The sequence below is a fragment of the Manis javanica genome, chromosome 2 (assembly GCF_040802235.1).
Source record: "Manis javanica isolate MJ-LG chromosome 2, MJ_LKY, whole genome shotgun sequence".
NCBI classification, from domain to species: domain Eukaryota; kingdom Metazoa; phylum Chordata; class Mammalia; order Pholidota; family Manidae; genus Manis; species Manis javanica.
This window is the reverse complement of record NC_133157.1, coordinates 222231253-222258100: the sequence shown is the minus strand read 5'-3', so window position 1 is coordinate 222258100 and position 26848 is coordinate 222231253. Positions and strand designations below refer to the sequence as shown.

At 48.2% G+C, this 26848-nt stretch overlaps 2 protein-coding genes across 3 annotated transcripts; one reads left to right on the top strand and one right to left on the bottom strand.

The window, feature by feature from the left end:
* The first annotated feature begins 1303 nt into the window (after positions 1–1303).
* On the top strand, positions 1304–11551 carry ZNF623 (zinc finger protein 623). Of its 2 annotated transcripts, XM_037023248.2 has the most exons (3): positions 1313–1438; positions 5496–5573; positions 7684–11551. In XM_037023248.2, exon 3 carries the CDS (start codon positions 7759–7761, stop codon positions 9268–9270), a length of 1512 nt encoding a protein of 503 aa, XP_036879143.1. In that variant the 5' UTR covers positions 1313–1438; positions 5496–5573; positions 7684–7758; the 3' UTR covers positions 9271–11551. The 2 variants fall into 2 exon arrangements, with proteins under 2 accessions (XP_036879142.1, XP_036879143.1); XM_037023247.2 differs by lacking the exon at positions 5496–5573 and having other exon boundaries at positions 1304–1438.
* Positions 11552–11685: 134 nt separating this feature from the next.
* CCDC166 (coiled-coil domain containing 166) lies at positions 11686–26421 on the bottom strand. Its single transcript, XM_073230218.1, has 3 exons — positions 24441–26421; positions 23836–24286; positions 11686–23744 (listed from the first exon to the last, which is right to left on the bottom strand). Exons 2-3 carry the CDS (start codon positions 24274–24276, stop codon positions 23019–23021), a joined length of 1167 nt encoding a protein of 388 aa, XP_073086319.1. The 5' UTR covers positions 24277–24286; positions 24441–26421; the 3' UTR covers positions 11686–23018.
* Between the last annotated feature and the right edge of the window lie 427 nt (positions 26422–26848).

Sequence of the window (26848 nt, the reverse complement as noted above, 5' to 3'; positions counted from 1 at the left end):
CTCTATTAGAGTATAAATTATGACAGCCATTCTGAAAAGCAGTATGGCGATACCTAAAACTAAAATGTGCTCAGTTAACCCTATTTCTAGGCATATCCCCTAGAGAATCCATGCTCAACATGGGGATACCACACAAGATTTGCAGTCCTGGTTATTTGTGACAGAGAAAAGGAGGAACCAGGCAGACGTTAATAGGAGGGGTAAATAGAGAGCAGTGTAGACATACAGGGGGACCCTGCGGTTAAAATGAGTGGGCCAGACCAGCTATTTGTGTTAACATGGGGTGATCTTAAAACCATCCTGATTAAAAACGGCCAATTGTAGAAGGCGATGGCACACCTGCCGTGTGAACGGTTAAAATGCACACACAGAAGGATGCCTCCTGTTGCCTGCAGACGTTGCCATAGCCGGTGTCAGCAGCGACCAGCTGCAGGGCTAGCCACATGTCCAATGGCTCCTGTGCATCCTGGGGCCTGGGTAGGTATTCTCCATGCTAATGGACGCTCCTTCCATCGTGTGCCTTTCTCTTTGTATTCCTGAGCTCAGACCAGGAACACAGGTCCCCATCCAGGCCCTGTGGGGCCGGATGTGCCCCCAGCCATTGTTAGTGGTTCCTAACTAACCTGCCCACCTGGGGCACTGCCCGTGGATACGTGGGTGTTTCCGAATTCCCCCGGAGGTTCAGTCACCCATCTGTTTTTGATAATGAGACACCTGCTCTTTCACCCGGGCTGTTGAGGAATAAATAGGTAGGATTTCTCTTGACCGTCTCCGGAGGGACTTCCATACCTGTACAAGACAGGTAGAGGGCATGGTGACCCGACGTCTCTGCCTTCAGTTCTCGTTCGTGACAGATGTTAAAGGACCTGCCTTGCAGGGTTGTAGGGCGCGTTCCGAGGGGAGGTTGTGTGTCAGTGGCGCCCAAAATGTCGCCGTGCTCAGACTATCACTGCGTCCCGTCTTACCTGCCCGTGTGGCGGGGGTGGTGGGACGGGCACCGGACCCCGGGCGCGGGCATGAACTTCGACATGACCCCCCCGAGAGGGCCGAACCTGGTCAGGGGACGCGGGCCTCCTGGGGTCTGAACGCGCCCCCGGTCCGCCCGGCTTTATGGCTCACTGAAGTTCTCGAAACCACCTGCATTTGGCACACAGGCCGCGCTCCAGGCGCGCGAGCGCGCAGCGTGAAGTCCAGCTCGCCGGGCCCAGCCGCTACCCACGTGCCCACGTCCCCACGCCGGGCCGGAAGTTCGCACCACCGAAAGGCTGCCCACCCCGGCGCGCCTAGAGCGGCACAGGAAGCTCCCCGGGCGGGGCCTCCGGCCGACTTCCGGCCGCGGGGTGCGGGCGGCCGTGCGCGCTTTGTTGGCCGGCCTGAGGGCGGGCGGCCGGCGGCTCCGAGTGCGGGCTCGCGCCGTCCTCTCGCCGCTGGGCGCCGGGTGAGTGGCGCGTCCCGGGCCGCGGGTGGGGGCCACAGGGCCCGCCGGGCGGGCGGGGGTCGAGGGCGCTGAGCGCGGCCTGCCCCCACGGGCGTCTGCAGCCTGGGCCTCGGTAAGCCCGTCTCCCGGCAGCCGTCACGGCCGCCCTGCGGGGCCGCAGCCCAGCCCCGGCCCGCAGCCTCCCTCCGTAAGGAACGTGTGGGTAAACGCTCGCTTCCCGTCTCGGTTCCTTTCCCCGGCTCCCGAAGGCCACACACCCAAGTCCTAGAACCTCTAGGTTAAGCGTCTGTGTTGTGGATGTCAGGCCTGCTGGCTCCTCTGAGGTGGCCTGGCGGGTACACGTGAAGGTAGTACTGCAGTTTTGCCCTAGGCCTGCCTCCACTCCCTGGAGCACGGGGATGCTCACCAGATGATGCGAGGAAAGTGGCGGGGGTCTTGAGCCTCTGTGCTGGAGGAGATGAAGAGCAGGCACCCTCTGCCCTGGTGGGGGTAGAGGTGGGGAGGGGTTGGCATGACCGTAATTCCCCCCAACCCTTGGGCCTGAAGAATTCCCGGCTGGGGGCAGGTGCTGTGGCTGCGCTGTGCTAGCCCTTCCTGAAGGTTTCCTTTCCCCTAGAAGTCTATCAGTTCCAGTGGTTGACTGCTGATGTCAGGGACGTTTTACCTCCTTGCACACCGGCTACATCATGGGCATGAGGTGCTTGGCCTGAGTAGCATGCCTGAGGTTTTCCAGGCGTGTTGGCTGGGGCTAGGCCTGAACTCAGGCCGTTTTTCTGTACAGCTCATGCTCGATGAGTGTCCTGCAGTATTATATCTGCAGCATGTCTTTTCCCCAATGAACGACAGAAATAGGTGCCTTTTGCCCACCTGGGATCTGAGAGATGCCTATCTATTTAACAGTATGCAGGGGATACTTTGCTTCCAATCCACAGAGATGGGACTACTGTCCCTATTGTAGGTATAGCATTATAATGGAATCTTAATACCAGCGATAAGCCCTGCATCCCTCTCATGGGAGATACAGAAGTTAAGGGAGGGCTTGCTGCACTGTTCACAAGCCTGTGCATGCAGCTGCAGCCTCTCCTAGAGTGATGGTGATGGATTCCTGATTCTCCTGGAAAGGTTTTAGAGAGGGCAGGGCTGGGAAGACATTCATGAGTTGGGTTGGGGGTCAGGGAAAAGCAGCTGTCCCAGAATAGGAGGTGCCATCAAAGCAGTTCAAAGAGCTGTCAGGCATGTCCCATGCTGCCTCAGGTCATGGGAGGTGATCCAGCTGAAAGGACACTGGGTTTGTCAAAAAAGAAGACCATTGCATTCTTGGGCAGAGTCGTGGGAGCAGGAACCAAGATGGCCTGGTGGTGGGGTGGAGAGGAGGAGACTGCAGCTGGTTTGGCCTTAAGAAAGGCCCTCCTGAAGTTCTTGGATAGTTGAGGGGAACAGAAGAAAATAAGAAACAAGACACCTTATATAGTGTCTGGCACACATCACGGGCTCCGTTCCCTCTAACTGCAGTGTCAGGAGCACAGGTTGATGGCTGGCAGCTGTAGGGCAGGCACAGAGGCTCAGATTCTCGGGGAGTCCTAGTCTGTCTCATTCAGGTGCCCTGGTGCTCTCTTGTTATTACCAAGGCCAGATGGGAGCAACAGGCGCCAAGGTTTGCCTGCTCACAGGCAGTACTATGTTGCTGCAGCCCCTCCTTGGGGGCCTGCCCTGGCCACAGTCTTGGCTTGGTGGAACAGAGCCCAATGTGCCCCTGTGTGGTAAGTTGGGTGCTGCACGTGTAGTTATTTTCACAAAGCTTTCTTTGGGTTAATTCATTCCACCTCTTTGCGGAGGAGAAAGGGTTGGGCAAGTGGGCACAGTACTTCAGGGAACAGCCTACCTCATGACACAGAGGTCCGGGCTCCCTCCAACTCCTGACCCCTTCAGGGACTCAGTGAGCACCTGTAATGGTGACACCGTTCACAGAGCAAGTACAATCATGTGGATGAAGTTGAAGAATGCCAGGAAAAGGTGGCAGATGGATGGGTATAGTGTGATCCCACCTATATTTTTGGAAATTTTGTGTCTATAAGTAAATACACTGTGTAATTGTATTTCAGTAAAGTGTGAATGAATATGTAACTGTGGTTATCTGTTGAATTGCTAGGGATTTTCATGTCTATATTCCACATTTCTTTATTGTTTTAAATGTTATAATGTATTTTATGTTTTTAATCAAGAACTATAAAGATATAAAAGTAAAACAGCTTATAAAACTGAGTAGTATGGTCCTGATTTCACAATACTGGTGTGGGAAAAGATCAGAGGAAAAATACTAACTGGTAATCTGAGTGTTGGGATTGAAGGTGATTTTCTTCTTTTAAGTTTTTCATTATTTCATTTTTCTCAGCATAATTTTCCTTTAAACCTTGAAAAAATAACTAGTTAAAAGTCATTTTTATAAGGTAGAGAAAGTTTTTTAAGCCAAGTTAGGGTACCTTTAACTCAGAAAAACATTCTCAGTGAATGCCACCAGGCAGTCGTGCTAACTGCTATATCCCACACGGGGTGGGCTGCTGCTCCAGGGAGCTGCTGCCAAACTACTTAGTAAGCAGATCTCATGATAGAAGCTCCTCATGTGACCTGTATTCAGCTTCTCATTCTTAATGCCATGTGTTGGTATGCAGACTCAGTTGTGCCGTCTTCACAGGGAGCTTTGCATTTGAACAGATTGTTTATTAGTATTATTTAAGCCTGGGTTCAAGCTATTGTAAGATTCAAAACTAGTGTTTCCAACAAGAAACTTGATTTCTCATGTTTCATCTCACAGGCAGGTAGGTGGCTCTGCCCTTTAAGGCCCTCCAGAAGTCTGGCTTCTCTGCCTCATTGGCATGTCCCTGTGGGGTTGTGGGGGGCATGTGAGGACAGGCCTTGTGCACACATCCATCCCATTCCCATCTCATTGGCTGGATCTCTATCACAGGGTCACTCCAGACTTCAGGCACTCTAGGAAATGTAGCCATTTGGTGGATGGCCACATGCCCACTAAAATTTCAGATGGGGTTTTTATCACTTAAAGGAAGCAGAAGTGCTGGGCAGTCTTCAGTCTCTGCCACAGTTTACCCCACTGGCTGCTCTTCATTCCCCCAGGCCATACTCAGTTACCACCTCTAGCCCAGAGCTGGGCTTTCTGGGTAGCATGCAGGTTTCTCCTCTAGGTGCCAGTGCAACTTCATGCAGTCACACTCTAAACTCAGACCAAGTCCTGGCCTCCCTGGATACCCTAACACTTAGCAGAAGAGAAGGATGACCACATAGACATGCCTACTCAGGGATGGGAAGAACCTCAAACCCATAGCAGTTACCGGTCCACACCTGCAGTGGTGCCCAGTGAAATTTGCAAAGGTGTTGTGAACTGGTGGCTACTAAAGAAAAGCAGTCCTAGGATCCATGACCCAGCAGAAATGAGGACCTCCCTGTACCAAAATAAAAGTACAGGAATGTTCATAGCAGCTTTATTCATAATAACCCCAAACTATAAACAACCAAAGTGTTTATGAACAGAAAAGTGGGAAAATAAACAGATGACCCATAGACATAATGTTGAGCATAAACACAGACATTTTGGGGGGGCGATGAAATTGTTCTGGAATTAATTAGTGGTGATGCTTCATATTCTAAGAAACACTGAATTGTTCACTTTGAAATAGTTTTATGGTATGTGAATTATACTTCAATAAAAAAAAGACACAAAAGAGAACATGCTGTATGAGTCCATTTAAGTGAAGTAAAGAAGTGGGCAGAATTCACCTTTAATAGTAGAGATGGTTACCATTGAAGGAGGAGACTTTGGGGTGACTAAAGTGTTCTTTGTTTACCTGGTGGTGGTTACACGGGTGTGCATGAGTTCATCAAATGGTGTGCACTTTATGCAAGTCATAGCTCACACAGAAAGGAAAACATACTGAAAGGATGCTCTACTGTGTGTGTAGAGCATGTGTTACCTGGTCAGTCCACTGCTGCTGCTCCCCACCACCCACAGCTCTGTCCTCAGCTGCATTCTTGTTTTTGACAGCCACACTGGAAATGAGTTTTGGAGGGCATCCCTTTGTGGAACTGCAATCAGTATTCTTCCCACTGGTGCATGTTTGAGGTGAGAAGGAAGTGATTGTATGGAGCTCCATGGAAGCAGACTCAGCCGGGAGAGCTCTCACGTGATGCATCTGTAAAGAAGGCAGGACTGGGCATTGGGGTTGACACTGAGGCTTCAAATCCCAATGGAGCTCTGAGGCTGGAACAGTGTTTCAGAGTTGCCCCAGATGGAAGGGGGGGTACTCTAGGTTCCTGTTATCTGCCAGCCATTGGCTGGGGCATGGTAGCCCTCTCAGATGGGCCTCCAAGATTCTTGGTCCCCAATGTACACACACCTCCCAGTTGCCATGAAGGAATTTTGCAGATATAATTGAAGTCCCAAGTCATCAGACGTAAGGTGGGGAGGTTCTCCAGGTAGGCTGACCTAATCATGTGGACCCTTGGAAAGCACAGGGTTTCTGCAGCTGGTAGCAGAAAAGGTCAGAGAGTTTCTACGAGCTGTTCCTGCTTGGAAGATAAGAGTGGCTCCTAAGAGCAAGGAGTAGCTTCCAGCCAACAGCCAGCCAGGAATCAGGGACAGTCCTACAATAGCAAGGAACTGAATTCTGGCAACAATCTGAGCTTGGAAACAGGTTTTCTCAGAGCTTCCAGGTGAGATGGCCTGGCTGACACTGTGCTTGACCCTCAACAGGGGTACTAGTCATGCTGTGCTGTTTTCTGCTGCTAAATCTGTGGTAAATTGTTGTGCGTTGATGGATAACTAAGAGTGGGCCTTCCCTGGGAGAGGGCATGACCTTGGGTGAGGCAGACCTGCCTGAAGGCAGTTCACAGTGTGGGAATGCCAGACATGGAGGGAGGGCATCACTAAGCAGGGAAGCTGGGTATAGCACCCCAGGAACTGGAAGGTTAAATAACCAGGCTGAACAAGCCTCCCCAAAGTAAACACCCTTGTGTGATGCAGACCACCAGAACCCCAAGTCCCCTGGCACCTCCTACCAGTCTTCATATTCTCCCTAAAGATAATCACTGTCTCTTGGTTCTCCCACCATGGTTTTGTCTGCTTTTGAATGTTATACAAATGGAATCACACAATATGACCTCTTTTGTGCCTGGCTGCTTTTGTTCTACATTCCATCTCTGAGATTCATCTTTGTTCTTGTGTGTGGCAGTCTGTTTCACTGCTATATATTATCCCTGGTGGGAGTACTCCTCAATTTACCCATCCTCTGTTGATCGATACCTGTATTTTGTTGCTGCTATGAACATCCAGCTCTAGGCTTCTGCAGGGCAGGCTTGGTGTCATTGACTAGATGAGAGGGAAGGTTTTAGTGTACAACTGGAGGTATTTGCCTTAGATTGGATCAAGGAGAGTTTGGCGTGTGTAGGGAGGGCATGGTGTAGGTACAGACAGGTTGGTAGATGGGATGGGAAAAGGTGGATGTTCTTGTCTCATTGCTTCTATTTTCTCATTGAAATAGACAAGAGCATCAGCTGAGAGGGAGGTGGGAGTAATGGACATTTGAGAAGAGAGGAAAAGGCAGGAGATGGTCTTGTGGGAGAGTCAGGGAGTGTAGAGATTGCTGAGATCAGGGCCCCATTAAGCAAGGGGTTATAAATGTAGAGAGAGCTTAGTCTGCATGGATGCAGACACTGATCATGAAGCAAACTGAATTTAACCTGAGTAGGGGTTCTCCTGTGCAAGTCTGATAGAGGAAGATAAGGGCAGGGGGAGTTAGGATTAATATGCAAGAGAATGGCCATAATATATAACCTCAATCTATATATTATGTAGACCTCAGAGCATGGGACCTAAGCTGTGTAAGGATGGGAAGGAGGACATAAGGGATGAGAGACAATGAAGAGGTGGTATTTGGCAAGTTTGTGTTTCTTTGGAAATAGGTCTTGATTTTTGAATGGAGTCCAAACCATGTCCTTACCCAGTCTGTCCGTCCAGCCAGTCTGTCCTCTGGAGTTGGATGTTTCAGATGGCACCCCAAAGACTTCCCAAGTGGTTGAGGCTGGTGTGGGGTAAGAGGCATGCTGTGGTGGCAGTGTGTTGGCTCAAAAGCATGTGCAGATGAAACTCTTTTCTCCTGCTCCTTGATATGTTTTTTATCCCATCGGGTTCCCTTCTGGAAGGAGAACGATGATCTTACTCTCTTTTATTTCAGATTCTGACATAGGAAGTGGTGACAAGAGGTGATGCTGGAAGCTGAGTCTTTGAGGATGGAAACCTACATAAGGCAATGTCAGAAACACTCGTAGTGATGGAGCCCCCCACCCCTGAATCCAGGGAGATCCCTGAACCCATATTAGGGGGTCTTTTGGGAAACCCAGAAGGGCAGAGCCTGCGGAGTTGCCCCTCTCAGGAGGGAGGTTTCAAGCAGGTGACAGTCACCCATTGGAAGATCCAAACAGGAGAGTCAGCCCAGGTGGGTAGCAAATCAGGAGGAAGCCCACTTCTGAGTTCAAACCTCCTCATACTTCAGAGAGAGCTTATAGGAGGGGAAGCCGAGCAGCATGAGACTTGCAGCAAAAGCTTCACATTTAACTCGGACCTAGTTAGACATGAGGTTTCTCATACTGGGGAGAAGTCCTACAAATGTGATCGTTGTGGGAAAGGCTTCATCCAAAGCTCTCACCTTGCAGAGCACCAGAGAGTTCATGCTGGAGAAAGACTCTATGTGTGTAATGTGTGTGGGAAAGACTTCCTTCACTATGCAGGTCTTATTGAGCACCAGAGAGCTCATGTAGGGGAAAAGCCATTCAAGTGTGTTCAGTGTGGGAAAGCATTCTGTCACAGCTCAGACTTAATTCGACACCAGCGAGTTCATACCCGGGAGAGACCTTTTGAATGCAAAGAATGTGGGAAAGGCTTCAGTCAGAGCTCATTACTTATTCGACATCAGAGAATTCACACAGGAGAAAGGCCCTATGAATGTAACGAGTGTGGAAAATCTTTCATTAGGAGCTCAAGCCTTATTCGACATTATCAGATCCACACAGAAGTGAAACAGTATGAATGTAAGGAGTGTGGGAAGGCTTTCCGTCATCGCTCAGACCTCATTGAACACCAGAGAATTCACACTGGAGAGAGACCCTTTGAATGTAATGAGTGTGGGAAAGCCTTTATTCGGAGTTCAAAGCTTATTCAGCATCAGCGGATCCACACAGGAGAAAGGCCTTATGTGTGCAATGAGTGTGGGAAGCGTTTCAGCCAGACATCAAACTTTACTCAGCATCAGAGAATTCACACTGGAGAGAAACTTTATGAATGTAATGAATGTGGGAAAGCTTTCTTTCTGAGTTCATACCTTATTCGACACCAGAAAATACACACTGGAGAGAGGGTATATGAATGTAAAGACTGTGGGAAAGCTTTTCTCCAGAAAGCCCATCTCACTGAACATCAGAAAATTCACACTGGCGATAGACCCTTTGAATGTAAGGACTGTGGGAAAGCTTTCATTCAGAGCTCCAAGCTTCTTCTACATCAGATTATTCATACTGGAGAAAAGCCCTATGTATGTAGTTATTGTGGGAAAGGCTTTATTCAGAGGTCAAACTTCCTTCAACACCAGAAAATTCATAATGAAGAGAAACTCTATGAATGTGGTCAGTATGGGAAAGATTTCAACTCAGCTCCAAACTTTAAAAATAATCAAGGTGTTCACCAAGCAGAACTTCCCTTGAATAAGACCCCTGTACATTTGGGTGAGAAGTCTGTAGGTCATGGGGAACTTTCAGATAACTTATAATCATTCTCTAACTCAATGACAATGTTTGGAAGTGAGTGGCATGAGTCCTCATTCACGTGGCTTTGGATGTGTCAGCATTTCCCAAAGTCACAGATGGGCTGCTTTAGGAGTAGGCTACTGCCCGCCACTTAGCAGCATTGCCAGACTGCTGTCCCCCTCCTCGGCTAGGAATGTGTGTCCTCAGGAGAACCACATGACTGGACGGCTGACTTTGAGCTGGAACAATGTTGGGGAGGAGCTAGGTCTCAAGGCTTCTATATTTTATTGCACAATGACAATTCAACCCTGAGCTAAACCCCTTTTACAGCAGAACTATGTATCTGATCTTATTCTTAAAACTTTGAGTATTATGTAGCAATTTTTGACCTATCAAAAAGGCAAGTTGGAAAGATACTTTCTTATTTTAAACCATAAGTTGGTACCCTGTTGTCCTTAAGATAAATTCTAAACTCCCTGTCCTGTATCCTAAGGCCTTTTCCTCTCTGGAACCATATCTCCCACCATTTAACTCTGCAACATAGTTGGCACTGCAGCAATACTGATTGACATCACCACTTGTCCAAGCTTTTCATGCCCCTTTGCTTTTGTCCTTATTTGAATGCTCTCCTCTCCTCACCTAGTTAACTCATCATGAGTCAAGACCTGTCTGAGGCATCATGTCAGGCTAAGCCAGCTACCCCTCTGTGCTTCTGTTTCTCTGCTCGCCTCCATGACTGCACGTACTTTGATATGTCAAAATCATGTTTTTATATACTATCATTATTACACTAAATTCTCTAAGGACAATGATCAATCATTAATTTATGTGTCTGACATCTAGTGGAAGGCAGTAAAAAGCACACCCCAAATCTATGTGTAATTGGCACCTCTATTGCTTGTCCTTTCTATATTTTATTTTTAAAAACATCTTGGATATTTTTGTTGTTTTGTAATAGGATAATTACTGTTCTACTGGAAATATCTTCTGTTAGCCCCAGTGATGTTTTCTGCTCATACTTAGAAGTTGCAAGCAAAAGCCATCTAAGACTGGCACCCCTGTTATTTATTACCTGTAGAGCTCAGCCATGACCACTTGCCTTCAGGGAGCATTGTCTTCATTTAGTTGTGTATCTTTCTGAGCCACTCGGGGCACATGATTCCAGTGTACTACACAACTTTATTCTGTCTTAATAGATTGAACTCAACTTTTGTCACATCCCCTGATCTCTCACTCATTTTGTCATTTACTTGAAAAGTGTATTGCTCTATAAAGACCAGTTCTAAAAACTGGAAAAACAGATTAAGTAAGACATCATCCATCCTGAAGTCATTCAAAGTCAAATGGGGAAGACAGATCAGTACAGAGTTAAATGTTGAAATTGAAGTATGTTCCAAGTCGTGTAGGAGCATAGCTAAGAAGGTGACTGATTTTGACATAGAGGATCTGGCATGGCTTCTCAGAAGAGGTCCACAGACATAAATAGGCATTTGTCAGCTGGAGAAGAAAAGAGTGCTCTGGGAGGGAATATGCAGAAACGGAGGTGTGGGAGGCTGTTTAGCAGAGCTGTTGAAAAGCAGGCAAGTTTTACTGCCCAGCGGATAGCGGTCTAGTTAGACTATTGTTGCCTCTGTATTCCTTGTATCTGAATGTCAACCAAAACAACTGGTTTCAAAATGACATATAGCAGGGTTTTTTTTGCCCGTGAGAGCATATTTGAGTTCTTAACAAATTCCAGCAACCCTAGGAGCCTTCAGGGGGTAAATAATTAAAAAAAGACATGCAATACTCCACCTTCTGGAACATTTACCATTATCAGAGGTATTTTACATGGTATAGGAGCAGATATCAGATCATTTTGGTCAACTTCATTGAGGTCCAATTTCTATACAGTAAAATACCTATTTTATGTGTACAGAGTTCTGAAAAATCTATACACCATGTAACAACCATAAGAATCAAGAAAAATAACACTTCTATCATCCAAAAGCATTCCCTTTTGCCTTTTCCCAGCTAACCCCACCCCAGCCCCAAGTAACCACTTCCTGTCAGTGTAGGTTAGTTTTGCTTATTCTAGGACTTTGTATAAATGGATTCATATAGTATATAATCTTGTGTGTCTTAATTCTTTCACTTTGGCATGTTCTAAAAGCTCAAATTAGTTACATGTTTTAGTAGCTCTTTGCTGCATAGCGTTCCATTTTAAGGAAAAGCCATCATTTGGTATTCATCTGTTGATAGAAATTTTGGTTTCCAGATTTGGTTCTTATGAATAAAACTGCTATGAGCACTTGTGTAAAAGTACTTAGTTGGATATGCCTCTTTATTTCTCATGGGTAAATGCCTAGAACTTTAATTGCTGGGTTGTAAGATGAGTGTGTTTTTAACTTTATAAGAAATTGCCAAAAGTTCTCCATTGTGGTTGTACCATTTAACACTCCTGCCATAGTGTGTCAGGGTTCTGATTGTTCCACATTCTTGCTGATGCTTAATATTGTCATTCTCCTGAAATTTAATCCATATTAATGGTATATAATGATGTCTCTGTGCTTCTATTATGTATCTGCTGCTGAGTGATGGTGTTGAGCATCTTCATCTGTGTGTTGCCCATCTATCACGTTTTGTGTTGTGTCTCTACACACCATTTACCCATTTTTGAATTGGGTGGTTTCTCTTTTTTTTTGTTGGTATCGTTAATGTACAATTATGTGAACAACATTATGGTTACTAGACTCCCCTATTATCAAGTCTCCCCCACATACCCCATTACAGTCACTGTTCATCAGTGTAGTAAGATGCTACAGAATCATTACTTGTTTTCTCTGTATATACTGCCTTTCCCATGTGCCCCCCTGCTACACTATATGTGCTAGTTGTAATGCCCGTTTTTGCCCCTTATCCCTCCCTTCCCACCCATCCTCCCCAGTCCCTTTCCCTTTGGTAACTGTTAGTCCATTCTTGGGTTCTGTGAGTCTGCTGCTGTTTTGCTCCTTCAGTTTTTTCCTTTGTTCTTATACTCCACAGATGAGTGAAATCATTTGGTACTTGTCTTTCTCCGCTTGGCTTATTTCACTGAGCATAATACCCTCTAGCTCCATCCATGTTGTTGCAAATGGTAGGATTTGTTTTCTTCTTATGGCTGAATAATATTCCATTGTGTATATGTACCACATCTTCTTTATCCATTCATCTACTGATGGACACTTAGGTTGCTTTCATTGTAAATAGTGCTGCAATAAACACAGGGGTGCATATGTCTTTTTCAAACTGGGCTGCTGCATTCTTAGGGTAAATTCCTAGGAGTGGAATTCCTGGGTCAAATGGTATCTCTTATTTTTAGATTTTGAGGAACCTCCATACTGCTCTCCACAATGGTTGAACTAATTTACATTCCCACCAGCAGTGTAGGAGGGTTCCCCTTTCTCCACAACCTCGCCAGCATTTGTTGTTGTTTGTCTTTTGGATGGTAGCCATCCTTACTGGTGTGAGATGATATCTCATTGTGGTTGTAATTTGCATTTCTCTGATGACTAGCGATGTGGAGCATCTTTTCATGTGTCATTGGCCATCTGAATTTCTTCTTTGGAGAACTGTCTGTTCAGCTCCTCTGACCATTTTTTAATTGGATTATTTGCTTTTTGTTTGTTGAGGTGCATGAGCTCTTTATATATTTTGGATGTCAACCCTTTATTGGATCTGTCATTTATGAATATATTCTCCCATACTGTAGGATGTCTTTTTGTTCTATTGATGGTATCCTTTGCTGTACAGAAGCTTTTCAGCTTGATGTAGTCCCACTTGTTCATTTTTGCTTTTGTTTCCCTTGCCCGGGGGGATATGTTCATGAAGAAGTCACTCATGTTTATGTCCAAGAGATTTTTGCCTATGTTTTCTTGTAAGAGTTTTATGGTTTCATGACTTACTTTCAGGCCTTTGATCCATTTTGAGTTTACTTTTGTGTATGGGGTTAGACAATGATCCATTTTCATTCTCTTACATGTAGCTGTGCAGTTTTGCCAACACCAGATGTTGAAGAGGCTGTCATTTCCCCATTGCACGCCCATGGCTCCTTTATTGTATATTAATTGACCGTATATGTTTGGGTTAATATCTGGGGTCTCTATTCTGTTCCACTGGTCTGTGAGTCTTTTCTTGTGCCAGTACCAAATTGTCTTAATTACTGTGGCTTTGTAGTAGAGCTTGAATTTGGGAAGCGAGATGCACCCTGCTTTATTCTTCCTTCTCAGGATTGCTTTGGCTATTTGGGGTCTTTTGTGGTTCCATATGAATTTTTAAACTGTTTGTTCCAGTTCGTTGAAGAATGCTGTTGGTATTTTGATAGGGATTGCATTGAATCTGTAGATGATTGCTTTAGGCAGGATGGCCCTCTGCCCATTTTTTAATCGGGTTGTTTGCTTTTTGGTTGTTGAGGCACATGAGCTCTTTATATATTTTGGAAGTCAATCCCTTATTGGATATGTCATTTATGAATATATTCTCCCATACTGTAGGATGAAATACTTTGTCCTTGTCCTTGATCTTTGTCATTTTAATTATTATATGTCTTGGTGTTGTTCTCAGTGGATCACTTGTGTTGGGAGATCTGTGGACTTCCATGGCCTGAGGCACTATTTCTTTCCCCAGATTGGGGAAGTTTTCAGCAATTATTTCTTCAAAGACACTTTTCTCTCTCTTCTTCTTCTGGTACCCCTGTAATGCGAATTTTGTTCCATTTGTATTGGTCACACAGTTCTCTTAATCTTTCATTTCTAGAGATCCTTTTACCTCTCTCTGCCTCAGCTTCTCTGTATTCTTGTTCTCTATTTTCTGTTCCATTTACTCCTTCCTCTACCTCATCTAATCTGCTTTTAAATCCCTCCATTGTTTGTTTCATTTCAGTTATCTCCCTCCTGAATTTGTCCCTTAGCTCTTGAATATTTTTCTGTAGCTTCATTAGCATACTTATGAGTTTTATTTTGAATTATTTTTCAGGAAGATTGGTGATTTCAGTCTCACTGAACCCTTTTTTCTGGTGTTTGAGGGGTTTTGGATTGAACTAGGTTCTTCTGCCTTCTCATAATCGTGGAGCAATGGGATTGGTTGCAAGTGAGCGACACGGTGTCAGCTGGGAGGACAAAGTCCCTTCATGCTTCCTGGCCACAGTGCCTGTCTCCGCTGTCTGTTGCAAGTGAGCGACACGGTGTCAGCTGGGAGGACAAAGTCCCTTCATGCTTCCTGGCCACAGTGCCTGTCTCCGCTGTCTGTGCCAGTTAACCATGCACAGGGAGCAGCCTCTGCGTTGATCCCCTAAGCTGCTGTGGGTGGGGCAGCCCTCAGGGGGGCCTAGTGCGACTGGGGTGGCGGCACAGGCGAGTGGTGCATGTGTCTGCTGCGAGGAAAGCCCTTTCGTGCTTACCGGTCGCCGTTCCTGTCTCAGCTGTCTGAGCCAGTTAACTGTGTGCCAGGAGCGGCCTCTGGGTTGATCCCCTAAGCTGCCATGGGCGGGGTGGCCCTCAGGATGGCTTAGGATGATGAAAGGGTTTGCCAGCAAGCCATGCAGTTGTTTGCAGGAAGGGCAAAGCCCTTTTGTGCTTCTAGGTATTCATGTCTGTCTTTGGTGTCTGGGCCAGTTAGCCACACGCAGGGAGAAGCCTCTGCATTAAGCTGTGTGGTTGCTGTAGGTGGGGCTGCCTTCCGACTGGTCTGCAGCAATTGCACGGACAGCGGGTTTGTGCGCAGGTACTGGTGGGGAGCAAGAAGCAGCAGGCTGCTTATTGCGGTGGGGAACCTCAGGGCTACATTGCCAAGCAGGGGGATGGAGTGCCTGAAGCTCCTGAAAGTTCCCAGCCTGCTGGGCTATGTGTGCTAGGCCAATTTTGTCCACCTCTTCCTTCTCCTAAACCCTTGCCCCTTTCATAGCCTTCTGACTGTTGAGAAGTCTTTCAAAGCGTGTGCTTTTCTTTTGTCCCAGGGCAGCAGCAGGTTGTGGGAACCTGTTTGCAGTCTTAGTCTCTGACTTTGGTTTTCAGCCCCTCTAATCTCCAGAGCACCCAGCAGTGTGGGTCTGTGTTCCTGGGGTAGATTTCTAGGGCTGGGTATTTAGCAGTCCTGTGCTTCCACCCCCTCCCCACTCTGATTCTCTTCCTCACCGCTGGTGAGCTGGAGTGAGGGGAGTGCTTGGGTCCCACTGGGTTGCAGCCTGTTTACCCTTTTCATGAGATGTTTGCTTCTCCCAGATGTAGACTGGCTGGCACACTCTCTTTCTGTTCACTCTTTTAGGAATGGTTGTATTTGCTGCATTTTCAAAATATACGCGGTTTTGGGAGGAGATTTTCACCACAGTTCTCATGCTGCCATCCTTTTTCCCCAGCCAGGAATTTGCATCTTTTATAAAATGTTTTCTTAGGTATAATGTGTGTGTGTGTGTGTGTATTTTTCACACCACCACACAATTAACCGTGACACTGTCTTCCTGGATATGTATAGAGTCAGATCTCACTAGTTAAGGGCACAGTCCCCAGTCTTCAGACACCAATCTCAAGTCCAGGTTATCACCTGTGCTTCTGACTGACCAGCTATACATCAGAAGATTCCACAACCCCCTCCTTAGGTTATTAATTTGCTAAAGCAGCTCACAGAACTCAGAAAACATTTTATTTATTAACTTACAAGTTTCTTATAAAAGGATACAACTCAGGAACAGCAGATGGAAGAGATGTATAGGGTAAGGTGTGGGGAAAGGATACAGATGCCATGATCTCTGAGTGTGCCACTCTCCCCAAATACCTGTGTTCACCAGCCTAGATGTTCTCAACCCCGACCTTTTGGGTTTTCATAGTGACTTCTTTCCACGGGTAAGATTGATGAAATCATTGGCCATCCGTGATTGGTTCAACCTCCAGCCCCTCCCCCTCCCAGCTCCTGGAGGTCAAGTGGGTCTAAAAGTTCCAACCCTCTGGCATGGTTGGCTCTCCTGGGAACTAGCTGCCCTCTGGTGTTAACCTAGGGGCTTTGCAAGTCACCTCACTGGCATAAGCTCCGAAAGGGCTACTTCTGAGCTGTCACTCAGGAAATTCCAAGAGTTTTGAGTTCAATACCAGGAACTGGGGATTTCTTATTATACACCATTAGGTGTTTGATTTTTTTCTTATTACCAGATCTTAAAAGTTTTAATTTCATTTACCCAGTATTCTCTGCTAGTAGAAATGTAATAGATTTTTATATCCTCTGGCCTTACTTAATTCACTCATTAGCTCTAGTTTTTGTTTGAAGATTCCTTAGGATTGTCCTATAAGGACTGTCTTGTCATTGGATAACAAGTTTTACTTCATTCTAATCTTTATGGCTTTATTTCTTTTTCTTACTTTCTTGCACTGGCTTGGACCTGCAATAAAAGACAAGGAGAAGCAGTGAGAGCAGACAGCCTTGCTGTGCTCCCAGTCTTACAAGTATTGACTGGTGAATGTGATGTTAGCTGCAGGTTTCCCATCAGTTGTGGAAGTTCTGTTCCTTGTTTGCTGGGAGTTTTTATCAGGGTAGGATATTGAATTTTAACAAACGCCTTTTCTGCATCTGTGGAGGTGATAATTTCATCATAATGAGTTCTCCTTTATTCTATTAATGTGGGTAATTATGTAGATTCATTTTCTTTTTTTTTAACAATAACTTTTAATATTATCCAATGTCCTGCCCAGTGTTCAGATTTCTAGTTATCTCATGTACGTCATTAACAGGTTACTATTTATTTTTTCCTTGTTTGGTCTGTTTTGTTTCTTTGCTGATTTCAGATTAATTTTTTTGTATCATTAATATACAATTGCATGAGCAACATAATGGTTACTAGATTTCCCCCATTATCAATTCCCACCGCACACCCCATTACAGTCACTGTCCATCAGCACAGTAAGATGCTATAGAGTCACTACTTGTCTTCTCTGTTATACTGCCTTCCCCGTGCCCCCCTACACACATTATGTGTGCTAATCATAATATCGTAATGCCCCTTATTCCCCTTCTCCCTCCCTTCCCACCCAGTCTACACTCAGTGCCTTTCCCTTTGGCAACTGTTAACCCATTCTTGGGTTCTGTGATTCTGCTGCTGTTTTGTTCCTTCAGTTTTTGCTTTGCTCTTATGCTTCTCAGATGAGTGAAATCATTTGGTACTTGTCTTTCTCTGCCTGGTTTATTTCACTGAGCATAATACCCTCTAGCTCCATCCATATTGTTGCAAATAGTAGGATTTGTTTTCTTCTTATGGCTGAATAATACTCCGTTGTATATATGTAACACATCTTCATCCATTCATCTACTGGTGGACACTTAGGTTGCATCCATTTCTTGGCTATTGTAAATAGTGCTGTGATAAACATAGGGTTGCATATGTCCTTTTGAAACTGGGCTCCTGCATTCTTAGGGTAAATTCCTAGGAGTGGAATTCCTGGGTCAAATGGTATTTCTATTTTTCGTTTTTTGAAGAACCTCCATACTGCTTTCCACAGTGGTTGAACTAGTTTACATTCCCACCAGCAGTGTAGGAGGGTTCCCCTTTCTCTGCTTCCTCGCCAGCATTTATTGTTCCTGTTCTTTTCTATGTTGGCCATCCTAACTGGTGTGAGGTGATATCTCATTGTGGTTTTAATTTGCATTTCCCTGATAATTAGCAATGTGGAGCATCTTTAGATTCACTTTCTATATGCTATTTTATTTGTTGTAAATGTTTTTGCCATGATTGTGTTTTCTTCTAATTTATGATGTGTTTCACTTTAAAGTTTTTCATGTTAAATTTTCTATCTTGCATAATAATTTTCTCTTATATGCCTTGGGATTTTCTTTCTTGTTCAAAGCTTTCTATTCTTTGAGATTATAAAAGGCTTCCTCTACTTTAATAGTTTTTACTTTTTCAAAAAGATTAATAGACTTTGTACTTTTAGAGTACTTTTAGGTTTTACTGAAAAATTGCCCAGAAAGTACAGAGTTCCCATAGGCCCTCTCACTCCATTTCTCCTGTTAGTCACATTAGCCTGATGCATTTGTTACAGTGATGGGCTGCGTGGAAACGCTGTCATCACCTGCGGGCTCACTCCTGGTGCTGTCCACCCCATGGGTTTGGGCACATGTATGACGTATGTCCACCATTACGGCATCATACACAGGCATTTCACTGCCCTGCAAACCCTCTGTGCTCCCCCATCCACCCCTCCCTCCTCACCCCTGACCACCGCTGATCCTTTCCCTGCCTCCAGGTTGCAGGCTGTGGAGGGTCAGAGGTGGAGTCATGCAGTACGGAGCCTTTTCAGATTGGCTTCTTTCTCTTTGTGATGTGTATTTAAGCTTCCTTCATGTCTTTTTGTGTCTGGGCAGCTCATTTCTTCTTAGTGCTGAATAGTATTCCACAGTCTGCATGGATCCCAGTTTATTAATCCACTTGGAAGCGCATCTTGGTTGCTTCTGAGCTTTGGCAATTATGAAAAAGCTGCTGTTAACATCCACGCGCAGGTGTTTGTGTGGGCATAAGCTTTCATCTTTTTGGGGTCAGTGCCAAGGAGCACAGTTGCTGGATCTTATTGTGAGAACATGTTAATTTTATTTAAAAAAACACCAAACTCTCTTCCCAAAGTGGCTGTTCCTACTAGTCTGGATTTCCACTAGCAATGGATGAGAGCTCCTGCCACTCCAGATCCTCTCTGGACTTGGTGTCAGCATTTTGGACTTTAGCCATTCTAGCAGGTAGGTGTTTACTTTTTTTGAATGTTTGGATTCTTAGTCAAAAAGAATTTTCCAGACTGGCCTGCTGTGCAAAAGCCCCTTACTTGTTCCAGCATTCTTCCCCATGGCTCTTGCCTGGCCCCCCCTGCACCAGCAGGCCCTTTGCAGAAGCACCACACATCCAGATGGGCCCTAGGGCCAGGCAGGCTCCTTCCTGTCCACACAGCCTTCCTCTGCAGGTTGGGACACTCCGCCCACTCTCACCTCCCATGGCCTGCTCTATCTTATGGCTGCCCACTCCTCTGCTCTCTGCCCAGCTTGGCTCACTGAACCCCCCAGAGGCACTACCCTCATTGCACCCTCCAAGTTGCCTCCCCACTGTTCCTGGTGCCCAGTGTCCCTCCTGCCCCTGCTGATGTGTCTAGAAGCTGAAGAGGGTCAGTGACTCTTTTTTGGGAGAGAACAGAGCCTGGCTGCAGGTAGGCTTGGTCTGGTCCCTTTTCTCTGGACTGGCCTGAAGATCCTGGGGAGGGGCTCCAGAGGGCAACGGGAAAGGCCCACGGAGCTCACCTGGAGAGCAATAGTTACTTGGGGCAGGAACTGAAGGGCAGTGGGCAGGTGTTAAGGGAACAGAGGAAGACAGGTGTCACAGTCTGAGGGGGGCCCAGACTGGAGTGTCCACTTGGGGCCATCAGCGCCCTCTTTTGCTGGGTGTCGCCCAGCCTCAGGGGCCTACAAGGCCAGGATCTCCTTCATCCCTACAACAACTCTCCTGGCAGCAGCTGGACAGGGCAGACTAGGGGTGTTCGAACAGCTGTTTAGTGGGAGAAGCCAGAAGGCTGCGCATGGATAAGGGACTAGCAGAATGACCAGGACTATCAAAAGCCCAGCAGGATTTTAAAAGTAGACTTTGTAAAAGTTTTAAAAAGCATCACATACATAGAAATATGTCTCAGATGGTACATGTGCAAGTGGATGAATTTTCACAAAGTAAAAATGTCTAATTGGTGAGTAATCTTGTCAATAGGTTCTAAGCCAAGAAGGTATGGTAGAAATTTAAAGCATTCTTAGGGTTGGGAGGAGGGTAAAGATACTGTCTTCATAAACGATGAGCTTAAATGTATATGTTAATATTTCTCAATTGTTAGATTACCACTCAAGTAGAGAAACAAATGGAATGGGGGAAGGTTTCAACTGAAACATGAAAAGAGAGAAAGATAATACACAAAGTATAAATCAGTAAAAAGCCATCCTGCTATTAATACTGCATATCAATCAATATAAAATAACTACAATGTGTAGTTAGAAGACCAAGGCTGTCATGTTGTATTCAAAAACATACAAACCATTTATACTGTTTCTATACTGAAATACAAAATTGATACTCATAGAAAGGGGGTATGTAAGACAAACCAAAAGAAAGCTGGAGCAGCCACATTAACATCAAACAGGATGTGGGCAGAAGTAAAGAACACTGCAGGTTGACAAAAGGTTAAATTCACAGAAAAGAGCTAGTAGCTTTAAATTTGTATGCAACTAGTAATTGCTTCAAAATACATAAAGTAAAAGTGACAAAACTATTCATGGGAGCTATTTCATGGAAAGCAGTGACCTAGACTATAGAAACTGGGGGTGCGGAAAGAAGAGAGATGAGCATTTCAGCTGCCAGCAGCGCCCGGGAAGAGGATGTAGAGAGCGTGCTGCTGTTTATCAGCTTGGTCGTCACCGAGAAACTCGATTTAACCCTACAAATTGGGGGTTGAATAAAGTCCACGTTACATTTAGTGGAATTGTGTCTTCAGTCTCTGTTAATGACAATTTCCCCTCTCTATTTTTTCACTCTTTTCTATTTATTTTTACTGAGTCATTTGTCCTGTAGAGGATTTGGATGACTGCGTATCAGCTGTGTATTTGAACATGTCCCGCTGTCCCCTGTATTCTGTGTGTATCGGCAGTTAGATCTACAAGCTTGATTGTATCAGTTCTGTTTCTAATCAAGAACGCTCTATAGGTCGCTCTGTGCTGATTCCATTGCTTCACACCAGGATGTACTTAATATCTCACTGAGTAAACTTAGAGTTTAGGTCAGCTGGATCCCCCATTATCCTTCTCAGTCCTTAGCAGTCATGATATTGTTGAGTGTTTCTTTTGCATTTATTAGATGGAATTCTATACATAACTTTCCTTCACCAACAATTTATCCTGAAATATCGTTCATATGGGAAAGACAGAATAGACATGTAATTATTTACCAGTTTTAAAAAATAATGTGTTATATTAGCAACCTTCAAGATGACCAGTGGGGGTGGGTTTTTAGAGTATTTTAAACTCATGGGTTTTATGTGTTTGATGTGTACTGTCTTTGATTCAATACAGTTCATCATTTTTTTTATGCCTAAATTGTTGCTTTTTGGCCAATCAGAGCCCTTCACTTTTTCTACCCTGTCCTTCTGACAAATTTCTCTGGTGGCAACCTTGCTTTCTGTGACAAGATGTTCTAGAGTCATTCTGTATTATTTCCTTCCCCAAATCTCAAAGGAGCTCTAGTTCCATTTATAGAGAAATGGTTATAAGAACTTTTACTGGCTTGGGTTCCAAGTGACCTTTTCCAAGAGGATTTGTTGGCTGCTGCTCACAACTCAGGAGAATTCCAACCAAGAACCAGAACTTTCACACTAAATTTTGATGGGGGTTGTCCAGGCATACAGGTCACATGTGTTCAGACCCCAACCACTGAGTAAGGTGGGGTGGGGCTTCTGCCAACTCTGTGTGACTCACCCACACTATGCCCTGCCCTTGGTGACGGAGAGCTCTACGTTATGTGCGCTCTGCACTCCAGCCTCCACTACCTGGGCATGTGTGGCCTTGGCCCACAGCAGGGTCTTCCCTGCACAGCCCGCGCTGCCTGCAAGTGCTGGCCACTCCAGCCAAGCTGTAGCCACCTCAAAGGCCAGGCCACCCCAAGTCTTCTCTCCAACCCACATCCAAAGACCCATCATTTAAGAAACCCTTCCCTCTGCTCTCGGGATGAAGTCCTTACCCCTCAGGCCAGTGTGGAGGGTGCAGAGGTGGGAGGGTGCCTGGCCTCCCCAGAAAGCCACCCAACCTCCCGGATACAAACCACAACTGAGGGATGTCTTAATAAGCGGTCCATGCACATTGGGACAACTAAGTGGGATGCATGACCCAGGCAGAGGGGTGGTCAAAAAGACACCTTGGGACAGTTGACATTTTAATGTGAGCTAGGGATTAGCTAATACTATTCTCTCCACACTAAAGCTCCTGATTTGGGTCACTGTACTGCAGTAATGAAGAATGTCCTTGCGCTCAGCAAACACTAAAGATTTAGAGGTGAAGAGGGCACCATGTTTCAAACCTAATCTAAAGTGGTTCAGGCAAAATGCAGACACAGCAAAGGGGCAGAATGCAAGATTCTGGTGATTCTCGGTAAATAGAATATGGGAGTTCCTGTACTATAATTGCAACTTTTCTCCAAATTGGAAATTATACCAAAATTAAGAATCACCCAAGGTCCACCCAGTATGTTAAACATAAAACCTCCGGTGGCTCCCCAGGGCACTGGGAACGAAGCCCACGCCCTCCCGGTGGCCCTCCTGCCCTCATCTCCCTCCGCGCTGGCCCTCGGGGCTACAACACATGCCTGCCCAGCTCGTCCCCGCACCGCCGGACTCCTTCCCTGCTCTTACATTGGTCTACGCCTGCCAGGTCCTTCTCCGCCACCAGACGCTTAGCCTTTGTGGGCCGCACACTGGTATGGCCGACCTCCTCTGCCCCTGCCGGAGCGGCCAGAGGTCAGCTGCGGAGTAGAGGGGTGCTGAATACCTCCACACACAGGGTGAAGGTGCAGCAAGCTACCGTTTAGCTTAGACACCGGAAGCGGGAATGAATGGCCCTCTGCTAGGCAGACATGCCGGAGCAGCGAAACAGGTGGTACCCAGCAGCGTGAGAGGGTCACACCTTTATTAGCAATTGCATTCACCAAATGCGCAGTCCTGCGCAACGCTGTCTCCAGGCCCTGGTCTCACTGGCTTTCTTTCCAGTAGTTTCAGGCTCTCGCTGAGATGGCTTTGGCTACAGAGTCAGTGCCCACTTTCTCAGCAGAGGGAGTGGTATTCTGTGAGGCCGAACGCAATGAGGACCGCCCAGAGGCCCAGGAGCCCGGGCGGGATGCAGTCAAGGACCGGACCTGGGAGCCCGCGCACGATGGGGCCAACAACGGAACCCTCGAGCCCACTCGCGACGGGATGAATGGCTGACCCCGGGAGGCCACGCGCCATGAGTCCCGAGACCGGTTCCGGGAGGCCATGCACGATGGTCCTGTGGAGGAGGCCAAAGAACACGGGCGCGAGGCGGTCGGCAGAGGCGGCTGCCACAGTGGCGGACCACCAGGGCCTCGGCGCAGCCAGTCATGCACGCGCGTCAGGTCCCGCGTGTCTTCGTGCTCGCGCCGCAGCTGCTCACGCTGCTCCAGCAGCTGGCGCCTCGTGTTGTGCAGCAGCTGGGCTCCGCGGATCAGCCGTAACAGCTCCTGTCGCAGACGCCCATTGTCCGTCTTGAGGGCCTGCGTGTGCGCGATGAGCGCGCCGGTCGCCTCCCGCTCCGCCCGCCGCGCCAGGGACTGCATGCGCTGGCGCGCCTCACGCTCAAAGGCCGCCTTGTCCTCCAGGAAGCGTCGTTTCACGCGGCGGAGCAGCTGCGTGTGCTCCGCGCGCATGTGCAGCAGCTCGCGCTCAAGCGCCCGGATGCGGGCCAGCTGCTCCAGCTGCAGCTCCTGCGGCGGGGCCGCGGGTCAGCGCCCATCCCACCCGGCTCCGCAGCCAGCCCGCCCTCCTGCCGACCCGCCTCCGGGCACTCGCACTGGCCTGGTAGGGCTGCAGCTCCTGCACCTGCCGCGCCATCTGGGCCGCGCGTGCCTCCATCTCCAGCAGCTGCGCGCGCACCCCGTCCTCGCGCCCGCGGTAAAGTGACGCCAGCTGGTCTCGCTGCCGGTGGATCTGCGTCAGATCTACCCGGTTCTGGTCGTCCAGACGAACGATGGCGTTGGCGCAGCGATGCGAGCGCGCCTTCACATAGTTGGCGAACAGCCGGTTCTCCTCGCGCAGGCGCAGCGCCTCGCTGTCCAGGAAGACGTTCTCCTGCAGCATCTGGTCCACACGCTCCTCGCATGCGTCCAGCTGCTCCGAGAGCAGCTTGTACTGGCGCTGCAGGTTCTGTGGGCGCTCCGACAGCGGCGGCTCGGTGCCTTTGCCCACAGCGCCTGGCCAGCGACCCGAGCTGGGCCCGCGCTTCTTCTTGGGAGCCATGGATTGGGGCCTGGGGCACAGGGATGTGTGAGGGCACCGACCCCTGCCCGCTCCTCCCGCTGGGCTGTTCCTCTCCCCTGGCCCGAATGTACTAGAGGTGTGGGACGTGTCTCAGGGTCACGATATTGGAGGAGGCTGAGTCAGGGGTCGGGGCACTAGCCAACCTTTACTCATGGGCTCCTTCTGGACCTTGGTCTTCCATCGGGGTGCGTTCACCTTTAGTAATGGCATTCAGCCCGCATGGTCTCCATGGAGACAGAACTTAGCCGCACCCACCCGTTGCTGCAGCAACGACACCCCCGCCCCGCCTCCATTCCCACTCCCTCGTCCAAAGTCAGTGCGTGACAGCCTCTGTGTACACCCTGCAGAGGTTGGACCTGAGACTGGTAGGACTTTGGCTCCCAGAGGACGATACAGGACTTGTTTCCGAATCCAGCAGACCCAGCAGCCGTCCAGTATCCCCACTCTCCACATGGCAGGGTTAGCCTTTAGCTTTTTGTTCACCAGTGGGCTCCTACCTCCAACGCCACTGTATGGGGAGAGGCTTCGCCAAGCCGCTGGCCTCCAGCCTTGAGCAAACCCCTACGTGTGAAATCTCCCTCTCTCTTGTCAGGATAGAACTTCCCCACAGCTTTTCATCTCTCCAGGGACTGCAGTTTTCTTGAAGCACCTCGTGATTTCTTTGCTTTTTCTGGAGGCCTCCGTGACAGTTACTGGGAAGGTTGAGTCCATTCGATGTCACCCATATCCATTGTGTTTATTTCTGGGATGTCCTCTAAGCTCACAAGTATGGCACCTGTTCAACTCATCGCACCGACCTACGCACAGTCTGCTTGCCTTCCCAGCTGGCCAGGATGGCTGGAGGGGACGTGGACCCATCCGGGATTTTGCTGTTCTTGTTTTTGCTGTTGACATTGTGGAAACATCATAGCCTCTCATTTAATTCCGCCTTGGCTACATATGTGAGCAGCTCTCCCAGCGCCTGGAGTTGCTGACTGGCTCCAGCCAGCCACCAGAGCACCCACCCTCCATTCTGTCAGATGCCTCGGGAGCCGGTGTGTCTGGACTACCTTTGACGTGCAACTTAAATCTACACCTATTTTGGTCCTATCACTTTATATTTGAGTTTCTGTCCAGGTCTGTCCACATTTGCTGCAATATGGACAGATTCAGTAATTGTTTGGCTTGATAACTGTGAGCAGCACAGTTTAGGAAACCACGTTTGTAGAAAGGCTTGTGTTGAAAACTATCTTAGGAGGTCGGTTCAAAGCCGTTATAAACTTGCTCATACACGGCTGGACACACTCTAGTTAGCTACATCTCCAGGAAAGGTGTGACTGAGGACCTTAAAATTAGAAACAATTTCCTCCGTGTAAAAATGTTTTGTAAATAACACAATGATAGAAACTTCCAGACAAGGCATAATCTCCGTTTGTTTTAAACAGCAAAATTTTAAAGAAACGTTGATTCATAAACTTCAAAAACACCACCTGAATGTAGGCCTTAAATGATACGGGCTTTTCATGTGTGAAATTGGCCTGATTTACAGCTAAAATTAGGCGTCACCAGCAGAAGAACCGGGCCCCGCCCCGCCGGCCGTCGGAGACTTTTCCTTCTAGACCCCCTCCACGGCGTTTTCATACCAGGGGCAGCCGCCCGCGCTCTCCACCTCAGCACCCTCAGACCCGCCTTGTCCGCGACACTGAGGCCAGAGGGGCGGAGGCCGACCCGCACGGCCGCTCTGCCCTCTTCAGTCTCGACCCCGGGCCGCACCGGGCCTCCGGGCCTCCCCTGTTCCCCGGGCTCCCGCGCCGCACGCATCTGTCGCGGAAGCGTCCGCGTCGACCGAGGCCTTTTAACTTCTGTTGCGAGTTGAGGGACTCGGCAGGCAGGGGTTTTTCAGTCGTTTCAGCCTCCCGGATTTTTCAGAGATTGGTCCTCGCTTTAGAGCTTATAAATGCCTCCTGCCAGGAGCGGCGCGCCGGTCGTTTTGTTCTGTCTCCAGCTGCCTCGATGCGTGCTTCTTCCTAATTCTGCAGTCTCAGTGGAATAGTTTCGGGAGCCGTGCGGGGAGCCCCAACCGCAGCCTCGGCCCTGCGGGGACCGCATCCCAGCCGCGCGACCCTGCCTGGGTTCCTGCCCGCCCCGCCCTCTCCCCGCCTGCCCCGCCCTCTCCCCGCCTGCCCCGCCTGCCCCGCCCCGCCCTCTCCCCGCCCGCCCCGCCCTCTCCCCGCCTGCCCCGCCCGCGCTGGGCTCCGCCTCTGTCCCGGAGCGATAGGGGCGGGGACCTTGTCTCCTCCTCCGGGCGCGCTCCGCATCTCAGGCCCAGGGGCGCGGGGCTGTTTCCAGGAGCAGCCCCAGTCCCGGGGGAGAGCAGTGCGCCCGGCGGCAGGCGGCCCGAGATGACCCCAGGGCGCCTTCCCTCAGCGTGTGGGGGACAGCGTGTGTTTAGTGTCCGTCAGGTCCCGCCGCCAACCACACAGGCGGCGGAACCCATGCGGAGGCTCGCGTGCACAGGTGCTGCCGTGGTTTCCTTTCCGCCCTCGGGGGATCCCCTTCCTTCCGTGAAAGA

Coding starts and splice junctions, on each gene's coding strand:
- ZNF623 (XM_037023247.2), top strand. CDS start 7,759: ATGTCAGAAACACTCGTAGTGATGGAGCCCCCCACCCCTGAATCCAGG.
- CCDC166 (XM_073230218.1), bottom strand. CDS start 24,276: ATGGCTCCCAAGAAGAAGCGCGGGCCCAGCTCGGGTCGCTGGCCAGGC. Junction 23,745..23,835: donor AGGAGCTGCAGCCCTACCAG/GCCAGTGCGAGT, acceptor GCCCCGCCGCAG/GAGCTGCAGCTGGAGCAGCT.